The sequence below is a fragment of the Scyliorhinus torazame genome, chromosome 5, assembly GCF_047496885.1.
Source record: "Scyliorhinus torazame isolate Kashiwa2021f chromosome 5, sScyTor2.1, whole genome shotgun sequence".
Classification (NCBI taxonomy): Eukaryota; Metazoa; Chordata; class Chondrichthyes; order Carcharhiniformes; family Scyliorhinidae; genus Scyliorhinus; species Scyliorhinus torazame.
In genome coordinates this window covers 3,432,590-3,443,657 of record NC_092711.1, presented here as the reverse complement: position 1 = coordinate 3,443,657, position 11,068 = coordinate 3,432,590, and the positions used below count along the sequence as shown (strand labels likewise).

The 11,068-nt window shown below is 63.9% G+C and overlaps 1 protein-coding gene across 1 annotated transcript in view; it reads left to right on the top strand.

The window, feature by feature from the left end:
- Positions 1-6: 6 nt before the first annotated feature.
- Positions 7-11,068, top strand: part of LOC140418138 (FACT complex subunit SPT16-like) — a 54,098-nt gene continuing 43,036 nt past the window's right edge. Inside the window, exons 1-2 of the mRNA XM_072501550.1 lie at positions 7-29; positions 1,407-1,519. Coding sequence (XP_072357651.1) covers positions 1,419-1,519 — 101 coding nt within the window. The 5' untranslated portion in view covers positions 7-29; positions 1,407-1,418. The remainder of the gene's footprint in view (positions 30-1,406; positions 1,520-11,068) is intronic.

Sequence of the window (11,068 nt, the reverse complement as noted above, 5' to 3'; positions counted from 1 at the left end):
ACGATCGCGATGACCTGTACGCTGAACAGGTAATGTCCGACGTCAGGTCCATCCCGTCAGGGAAGGGTCAGTGTGTAACGGTCAGCAGTCAGACCCCTGTCAGTGTCCTCAGGGTCAGGGGGAAGGGTCAGTGTGTAACGGTCAGCAGTCAGACCCCTGTCCTGAAAGATGTGCACGTTAGGTGGATTGGCCGCGATAAATTGCCCTTAGTGTCCAAAAAGATTAGAAGGGGTCACGGATGGGGGTGACGGGGGTGAGGGGTGGGGATGAGGGGGTGGGGGTAACGGGGGTGAGGGTGACGTGTGGGGTGTGTGGGTGAGGGGGGTCGGTGTGAGGGGTGACGGGGGTGAGGGGTGGGGATGAGGGGGTGGGGGTAACGGGGGTGACGGGTGGGGGTGAGGGGGGTCGGTGTGAGGGGTGACGGGGGTGAGGGGTGGTGATGAGGGGACGGGGGTGGGGGTGAGTGTGATGGGTGGGGGTGACGGGGTTGGGGGTGAGGGGGGTCGGTGACGGGTGGGGGTGTGAGGGTGACGGGGTTGGGGCTGACGGGTGGGGGTGACGGGGATGGGGGTGACGGGGGTGGGGTGACGGGTGGGGGTGACGGGGGTGGGGTGAGGGGGGTCGGTGTGAGGGGTTACGGGGGGTGGGGGTGAGGGGGGTCGGTGACGGGTGGGGGTGACGGGGGTGAGGGGGGTCGGTGTGAGGGGTGACGGGGGTGGGGGTAACGGGGGTGACGGGGGTGAGGGGTGGGGCTGACGGGGGTGGGGGTGAGGGGGGTCGGTGTGAGGGGTGACGGGGGTGGGGATGAGGGGGTGGGGATGAGGGGGTGGGGATGAGGGGGTGGGGGGTGACGGGTGGGGGTGACGGGTGGGGGTGACGGGGGTGGGGTGTGGGGGTGAGGGGGGTCGGTGTGAGGGGTTACGGGGTGGGGGTGAGGGGGGTCGGTGACGGGTGGGGGTGACGGGGGTGAGGGGGGTCGGTGTGAGGGGTGACGGGGGTGGGGGTAACGGGGGTGGGGGTGACGGGGGTGAGGGGTGGGGCTGACGGGGGTGGGGGTGAGGGGTGACGGGGTGGGGATGAGGGGGTGGGGGTAACGGGGGTGGGCGTGACGGGGGTGAGGGGTGGGGCTGACGGGGGTGGGGGTGAGGGGGGTCGGTGTGAGGGGTGGGGATGAGGGGGTGGGGGTAACGGGGGTGAGGGGTGGGGCTGACGGGGGTGGGGGTGAGGGGGGTCGGTGTGAGGGGTGACGGGGTGGGGATGAGGGGGTGACGGGGGTGAGGGTTGGGGCTGACGGGGTGGGGGTGAGGGGGGTCGGTGTGAGGGGTGACGGGGGTGGGGTGGCGGGGGTGAGGGGTGGGGCTGACGGGGGTAACGGGTTCGGACCCTCACTCTGTTTCTGGTTGCAGTTGGAGAGGGAGATGCGACACAAACTGAAAACTGCGTTTAAGAATTTCATTGAGAAAGTGGAAGCTCTGACCAAGGAGGAGCTGGAGTTCGAGGTTCCATTCCGGGACCTGGGGTGAGTCCGACTGTCTGATCCCGACTCCCTCTCCCCGATATCCACCCGGAGACTCCCTCTCCCCGATATCCACCCGGAGACTCCCTATCCCCGATATCCACCCGGAGACTCCCTCCCCCGAAATCCACCCGGAGACTCCCTCTCCCCGATATCCCACCCGGAGACTCCCTCTCCCCGATATCCCACCCGGAGACTCCCTATCCCCGATATCCACCCGGAGACTCCCTCTCCCCGATATCCACCCGGAGTCTCCCTCTCCCCGATATCCACCCGGAGACTCCCTCTCCCCGATATCCACCCGGAGACTCCCTCTCCCCGATATCCACCCGGAGACTCCCTCTCCCCGATATCCACCCGGAGACTCCCTCTCCCCGATATCCACCCGGAGACTCCCTCTCCCCGATATCCACCCGGAGACTCCCTCTCCCCGAAATCCACCCGGAGACTCCCTCGCCCCGATATCCCACCCGGAGACTCCCTCTCCCGATATCCCACCCGGAGACTCCCTATCCCCGATATCCACCCGGAGACTCCCTCTCCCCGATATCCACCCGGAGACTCCCTATCCCCGATATCCACCCGGAGACTCCCTATCCCCGATATCCCACCCGGAGACTCCCTATCCCCGATATCCACCCGGAGACTCCCTATCCCCGATATCCACCCGGAGACTCCCTATCCCCGATATCCACCCGGAGACTCCCTATCCCCGATATCCACCCGGAGACTCCCTCTCCCCGATATCCCACCCGGAGACTCCCTATCCCCGATATCCACTCGGAGATTCCCTATCCCCGATATCCCACCCGGAGACTCCCTCTCCCCGATATCCACCCGGAGACTCCCTCTCCCCGATATCCACCCGGAGACTCCCTATCCCCGATATCCCACCCGGAGACTCCCTATCCCCGATATCCCACCCGGAGACTCCCTCTCCCCGATATCCCACCCGGAGACTCCCTCTCCCCGATATCCCACCCGGAGACTCCCTCTCCCCGATATCCACCCGGAGACTCCCTCTCCCCGATATCCCACCCGGAGCTCTGACCAAGGAGGAGCTGGAGTTCGAGGTTCCATTCCGGGACCTGGGGTGAGTCCAACTGTCTGATCCCGACTCCCTCTCCCCGATATCCCACCCGGAGACTCCCTCTCCCCGATATCCCACCCGGAGACTCCCTCTCCCCGATATCCACCCGGAGACTCCCTCTCCCCGATATCCACCCGGAGACTCCCTCTCCCCGATATCCACCCGGAGACTCCCTCTCCCCGATATCCCACCCGGAGACTCCCTATACCCGATATCCCACCCGGAGACTCCCTCTCCCCGATATCCCACCCGGAGCCTCCCTCTCCCCGATATCCACCCGGAGACTCCCTCTCCCCGATATCCCACCCGGAGACTCCCTCTCCCCGATATCCACCCGGAGACTCCCTCTCCCCGATATCCACCCGGAGACTCCCTCTCCCCGATATCCACCCGGAGACTCCCTATCCCCGATATCCCACTCGGAGACTCCCTCTCCCCAATATCCCACCCGGAGACTCCCTCTCCCCAATATCCCACCCGGAGACTCCCTATCCCCGATATCCACCCGGAGACTCCCTCTCCCCGATATCCACCCGGAGACTCCCTATCCCCGATATCCCACTCGGAGACTCCCTCTCCCCAATATCCCACCCGGAGACTCCCTATCCCCGATATCCACCCGGAGACTCCCTCTCCCCGATATCCACCCGGAGACTCCCTATCCCCGATATCCACCCGGAGACTCCCTCTCCCCGAAATCCACCCGGAGACTCCCTCTCCCCGATATCCCACCCAGAGACTCCCTCTCCCCGATATCCCACCCGGAGACTCCCTATCCCCGATATCCACCCGGAGACTCCCTCACCCCGATATCCACCCGGAGACTCCCTATCCCCGATATCCACCCGGAGACTCCCTCTCCCCGATATCCACCCGGAGACTCCCTATCCCCGATATCCCACCCGGAGACTCCCTCTCCCCGATATCCACCCGGAGACTCCCTCTCCCCGATATCCCACCCGGAGCTCTGACCAAGGAGGAGCTGGAGTTCGAGGTTCCATTCCGGGACCTGGGGTGAGTCCAACTGTCTGATCCCGACTCCCTCTCCCCGATATCCACCCGGAGACTCCCTCTCCCCGATATCCACCCGGAGACTCCCTCTCCCCGATATCCACCCGGAGACTCCCTATCCCCGATATCCCACTCGGAGACTCCCTCTCCCCGATATCCCACCCGGAGACTCCCTCTCCCCAATATCCCACCCGGAGACTCCCTATCCCCGATATCCACCCGGAGACTCCCTCTCCCCGATATCCCACCCGGAGACTCCCTATCTCCGATATCCCACCCGGAGACTCCCTCTCCCCGATATCCCACCCGGAGACTCCCTCTCCCCGATATCCACCCGGAGACTCTCTCTCCCCGATATCCCACCCGGAGACTCCCTCTCCCCGATATCCACCCGGAGACTCCCTCTCCCCGATATCCACCCGGAGACTCCCTCTCCCCGATATCCACCCGGAGACTCCCTATCCCCGATATCCCACTCGGAGACTCCCTCTCCCCAATATCCCACCCGAAGACTCCCTCTCACCAATATCCCACCCGGAGACTCCCTATCCCCGATATCCACCCGGAGACTCCCTCTCCCCGATATCCAGCCGGAGACTCCCTATCCCCGATATCCCACTCGGAGACTCCCTCTCCCCAATATCCCACCCGGAGACTCCCTATCCCCGATATCCACCCGGAGACTCCCTCTCCCCGATATCCACCCGGAGACTCCCTATCCCCGATATCCACCCGGAGACTCCCTCTCCCCGAAATCCACCCGGAGACTCCCTCTCCCCGATATCCCACCCAGAGACTCCCTCTCCCCGATATCCCACCCGGAGACTCCCTATCCCCGATATCCACCCGGAGACTCCCTCACCCCGATATCCACCCGGAGACTCCCTATCCCCGATATCCACCCGGAGACTCCCTCTCCCCGAAATCCACCCGGAGACTCCCTCTCCCCGATATCCCACCCGGAGACTCCCTCTCCCCGATATCCCACCCGGAGACTCCCTATCCCCGATATCCACCCGGAGACTCCCTCTCCCCGATATCCACCCGGAGACTCCCTATCCCCGATATCCACCCGGAGACTCCCTCTCCCCGATATCCACCCGGAGACTCCCTATCCCCGATATCCCACCCGGAGACTCCCTATCCCCAATATCCACCCGGAGACTCCCTATCCCCGATATCCACCCGGAGACTCCCTATCCCCGATATCCACCCGGAGACTCCCTCTCCCCGATATCCACCCGGAGACTCCCTATCCCCGATATCCCACCCGGAGACTCCCTATCCCCGATATCCACCCGGAGACTCCCTATCCCCGATATCCCACCCGGAGACTCCCTCTCCCCGATATCCACCCGGAGACTCCCTCTCCCCGATATCCACCCGGAGACTCCCTATCCCCGATATCCCACCCGGAGACTCCCTCTCCCCGATATCCCACCCGGAGACTCCCTCTCCCCGATATCCCACCCGGAGACTCCCTCTCCCCGATATCCCACCCGGAGACTCCCTCTCCCCGATATCCACCCGGAGACTCCCTCTCCCCGATATCCCACCCGGAGCTCTGACCAAGGAGGAGCTGGAGTTCGAGGTTCCATTCCGGGACCTGGGGTGAGTCCAACTGTCTGATCCCGACTCCCTCTCCCCGATATCCACCCGGAGTCTCCCTCTCCCCGATATCCCACCCGGAGACTCCCTCTCCCCGATATCCACCTGGAGACTCCCTCTCCCCGATATCCACCCGGAGACTCCCTCTCCCCGATATCCCACCCGGAGACTCCCTATCCCCGATATCCCACCCGGAGACTCCCTCTCCCCGATATCCACCCGGAGACTCCCTCTCCCCGATATCCACCCGGAGACTCCCTCTCCCCGATATCCCACCCGGAGACTCCCTCTCCCCGATATCCACCCGGAGACTCCCTATCCCCGATATCCACCCGGAGACTCCCTCTCCCCGATATCCACCCGGAGACTCCCTATCCCCGATATCCCACTCGGAGACTCCCTCTCCCCAATATCCCACCCGGAGACTCCCTCTCCCCAATATCCCACCCGGAGACTCCCTATCCCCGATATCCACCCGGAGACTCCCTCTCCCCGATATCCACCCGGAGACTCCCTATCCCCGATATCCCACTCGGAGACTCCCTCTCCCCAATATCCCACCCGGAGACTCCCTATCCCCGATATCCCACCCGGAGACTCCCTCTCCCCGATATCCACCCGGAGACTCCCTCTCCCCGATATCCACCCGGAGACTCCCTATCCCCGATATCCCACTCGGAGACTCCCTATCCCCGATATCCCACTCGGAGACTCCCTCTCCCCAATATCCCACCCGGAGACTCCCTCTCCCCGATATCCCACTCGGAGACTCCGTCTCCCCAATATCCCACCCGGAGACTCCCTCTGCCCGATATCCCACCCGGAGTCTCCCTATCCCCGATATCCCACCCGGAGACTCCCTCTCCCCGATATCCCACCCGGAGTCTCCCTATCCCCGATATCCCACCCGGAGACTCCCTCTCCCCGATATCCACCCGGAGACTCCCTCTCCCCGATATCCACCCGGAGACTCCCTATCCCCGATATCCCACCCGGAGACTCCCTATCCCCGATATCCCACCCGGAGACTCCCTCTCCCCGATATCCCACCCGGAGACTCCCTCTCCCCGATATCCCACCCGGAGACTCCCTCTCCCCGATATCCCACCCGGAGACTCCCTCTCCCCGATATCCCACCCGGAGACTCCCTCTCCCCGATATCCCACTCGGAGACTCCCTCTCCCCGATATCCACCCGGAGACTCCCTCTCCCCGATATCCCACCCGGAGACTCCCTCTCCCCTATATCCACCCGGAGACTCCCTCTCCCCGAAATCCACCCGGAGATTCCCTATCCCCGATATCCCACCCGGAGACTCCCTCTCCCCGATATCCACCCGGAGACTCCCTCTCCCCGAAATCTACCCGGAGACTCCCTATCCCCGATATCCACCCGGAGACTCCCTCTCCCCGATATCCCACCCGGAGACTCCCTCTCCCCGATATCCCACCCGGAGACTCCCTCTCCCCGATATCCCACCCGGAGACTCCCTCTCCCCGATATCCCACCCGGAGACTCCCTCTCCCCGATATCCCACCCGGAGACTCCCTCTCCCCGATATCCACCCGGAGACTCCCTCTCCCCGATATCCACCCGGAGACTCCCTCTCCCCGATATCCACCCGGAGACTCCCTCTCCCCGATATCCCACCCGGAGACTCCCTATCCCCAATATCCCACCCGGAGACTCCCTCTCCCCGATATCCCACTCGGAGACTCCCTCTCCCCAATATCCACCCGGAGACTCCCTCTCCCCGATATCCACCCGGAGACTCCCTCTCCCCGATATCCACCCGGAGACTCCCTCTCCCCAATATCCCACCCGGAGACTCCCTATCCCCGATATCCCACCCGGAGACTCCCTCTCCCCGATATCCCACTCGGAGACTCCCTCTCCCCAATATCCACCCGGAGACTCCCTCTCCCCGATAGCCATCCGGAGACTCCCTATCCCCGATATCCACCCGGAGACTCCCTCTCCCCGATATCCCACCCGGAGACTCCCTATCCCCGATATCCCACCCGGAGACTCCCTCTCCCCGATATCCCACCCGGAGACTCCCTCTCCCCGATATCCCACCCGGAGACTCCCTATCCCCGATATCCCACCCGGAGACTCCCTCTCCCCGATATCCCACCCGGAGACTCCCTATCCCCGATATCCCACCCGGAGCTCTGACCGAGGAGGAGCTGGAGTTCGAGGTTCCATTCCGGGACCTGGGGTGAGTCCAACTGTCTGATCCCGACTCCCTCTCCCCGATATCCACCCGGAGACTCCCTATCCCCGATATCCACCCGGAGACTCCCTCTCCCCGATATCCCACCCGGAGACTCCCTCTCCCCGATATCCCACCCGGAGACTCCCTCTCCCCGATATCCACCCGGAGACTCCCTATCCCCGATATCCCACCCGGAGACTCCCTCTCCCCGATATCCACCCGGAGACTCCCTATCCCCGATATCCCACCCGGAGACTCCCTCTCCCCGATATCCACCCGGAGACTCCCTCTCCCCGATATCCCACCCGGAGACTCCCTCTCCCCGATATCCACCCGGAGACTCCCTATCCCCGATATCCCACCCGGAGACTCCCTATCCCCGATATCCCACCCGGAGACTCCCTCTCCCCAATATCCACCCGGAGACGCCCTCTCCCCGATATCCACCCGGAGTCTCCCTCTCCCCGATATCCACCCGGAGACTCCCTCTCCCCGATATCCACCCGGAGACTCCCTCTCCCCGATATCCCACCCGGAGACTCCCTATCCCCGATTTCCACCCGGAGACTCCCTCTCCCCGATATCCACCCGGAGTCTCCCTCTCCCCGATATCCACCCGGAGACTCCCTCTCCCCGATATCCACCCGGAGACTCCCTATCCCCGATATCCACCCGGAGACTCCCTCTCCCCGATATCCACCCGGAGACTCCCTCTCCCCGATATCCACCCGGAGACTCGCTATCCCCGATATCCACCCGGAGACTCCCTATCCCCGATATCCCACGCGGAGACTCCCTATCCCCGATATCCACCCGGAGACTCCCTCTCCCCGATATCCACCCGGAGACTCCCTCTCCCCGATGTCCCACCCGGAGAGTCCCTCTCCCCGATATCCACCCGGAGACTCCCTATCCCCGATATCCCACCCGGAGACTCCCTCTCCCCGATATCCACCCGGAGACGCCCTCTCCCCGATATGCACCCGGAGTCTCTCTCTCCCCGATATCCACCCGGAGACTCCCTCTCCCCGATATCCACCCGGAGACTCCCTCTCCCCGATATCCCACCCGGAGACTCCCTATCCCCGATATCCACCCGGAGACGCCCTCTCCCCGATATCCACCCGGAGTCTCCCTCTCCCCGATATCCACCCGGAGTCTCCCTCTCCCCGATATCCACCCGGAGACTCCCTATCCCCGATATCCACCCGGAGACTCCCTCTCCCCGATATCCCACCCGGAGACTCCCTCTCCCCGATATCCACCCGGAGACTCCCTATACCCGATATCCCACCCGGAGCTCTGACCAAGGAGGAGCTGGAGTTCGAGGTTCCATTCCGGGACCTGGGGTGAGTCCGACTGTCTGATCCCGACTCCCTCTCCCCGATATCCACCCGGAGACTCCCTCTCCCCGATATCCACCCGGAGACTCCCTCTCCCCGATATCCCACCCGGAGACTCCCTATCCCCGATATCCACCCGGAGACTCCCTATCCCCGATATCCACCCGGATACTCCCTCTCCCCGATATCCACCCGGAGACTCCCTCTCCCCGATATCCTCCCGGAGACTCCCTATCCCCGATATCCACCCGGAGACTCCCTATCCCCGATATCCCACCCGGAGACTCCCTATCCCCGATATCCACCAGGAGACTCCCTCTCCCCGATATCCACCCGGAGACTCCCTCTCCCCGATATCCCACCCGGAGACTCCCTCTCCCCGAAATCCACCCGGAGACTCCCTATCCCCGATATCCACCCGGAGACTCCCTCTCCCCGATATCCACCCGGAGACTCCCTCTCCCCGATATCCCACCCGGAGACTCCCTCCCCGATATCCACCCGGAGACTCCCTCTCCCCGAAATCCACCCGGAGACTCCCTCTCCCCGATATCCACCCGGAGAATCCCTCTCCCCGATACCCACCCGGAGACTCCCTATCCCCGATATCCCACCCGGAGACTCCCTCTCCCCCATATCCACCCGGAGACTCCCTATCCCCGATATCCCACCCGGAGACTCCCTATCCCCGATATCCCACCCGGAGACTCCCTATCTTCGATATCCCACCCGGAGACTCCCTATCCCCGATATCCCACCCTGAGACTCCCTCTCCCCGATATCCACCCGGAGACTCCCTATCCCCGATATCCCACCCGGAGACTCCCTCTCCCCGATATCCACCCGGAGACTCCCTCTCCCCGATATCCCACCCGGAGACTCCCTATCCCCGATATCCACCCGGAGACTCCCTATCCCCGATATCCACCCGGAGACTCCCTCTCCCCGATATCCACCCGGAGACTCCCTCTCCCCGATATCCACCCGGAGACACCCTATCCCCGATATCCACCCGGAGACTCCCTATCCCCGATATCCCACCCGGAGACTCCCTATCCCCGGTATCCACCCGGAGACTCCCTCTCCCCGATATCCACCCGGAGACTCCCTCTCCCCGATATCCCACCCGGAGACTCCCTCTCCCCGAAATCCACCCAGAGACTCCCTATCCCCGATATCCACCCGGAGACTCCCTCTCCCCGATATCCACCCGGAGGCTCCCTCTCCCCGAAATCCACCCGGAGACTCCCTCTCCCCGATATCCACCCGGAGACTCCCTCTCCCCGATATCCACCCGGAGACTCCCTATCCCCGATATCCCACCCGGAGACTCCCTCTCCCCGATATCCACCCGGAGACTCCCTATCCCCGATATCCCACCCGGAGACTCCCTCTCCCGGATATCCACCCGGAGACTCCCTATCCCCGATATCCCACCCGGAGACTCCCTCTCCCCGATATCCAGCCGGAGACTCCCTATCCCCGATATCCCACCCGGAGACTCCCTATCCCCGATATCCCACCCGGAGACTCCCTATCCCCGATATCCCACCCGGAGACTCCCTATCCCCGATATCCCACCCGGAGACTCCCTCTCCCCGATATCCACCCCGAGACTCCCTATCCCCGATATCCCACCCGGAGACTCCCTCACCCCGATATCCACCCGGAGACTCCCTCTCCCCGATATCCCACCCGGAGACTCCCTCTCCCCGATATCCACCCGGAGACTCCCTCTCCCCGATATCCACCCGGAGACTCCCTCTCCCCGATATCCACCCGGAGACTCCCTCTCCCCGATATCCACCCGGAGACTCCCTATCCCCGATATCCCACCCGGAGACTCCCTCTCCCCGATATCCACCCGGAGACTCCCTCTCCCCGAAATCCACCCGGAGACTCCCTCTCCCCGATATCCACCCGGAGACTTCCTATCCCCGATATCCACCCGGAGACTCCCTATCCCCGATATCCACCCGGAGACTCCCTCTCCCCGATATCCACCCGGAGACTCCCTCTCCCCGATATCCACCCGGAGACTCCCTCTCCCCGATATCCACCCGGAGACTCCCTATCCCCGATATCCCACCCGGAGACTCCCTATCCCCGATATCCACCCGGAGACTCCCTCTCCCCGATATCCACCCGGAGACTCCCTCTCCCCGATATCCACCCGGAGACTCCCTATCCCCGATATCCACCCGGAGACTCCCTCTCCCCGATATCCCACCCGGAGACTCCCTATCCCCGATATCCACCCGGAGACTCCCTATCCCCGATAT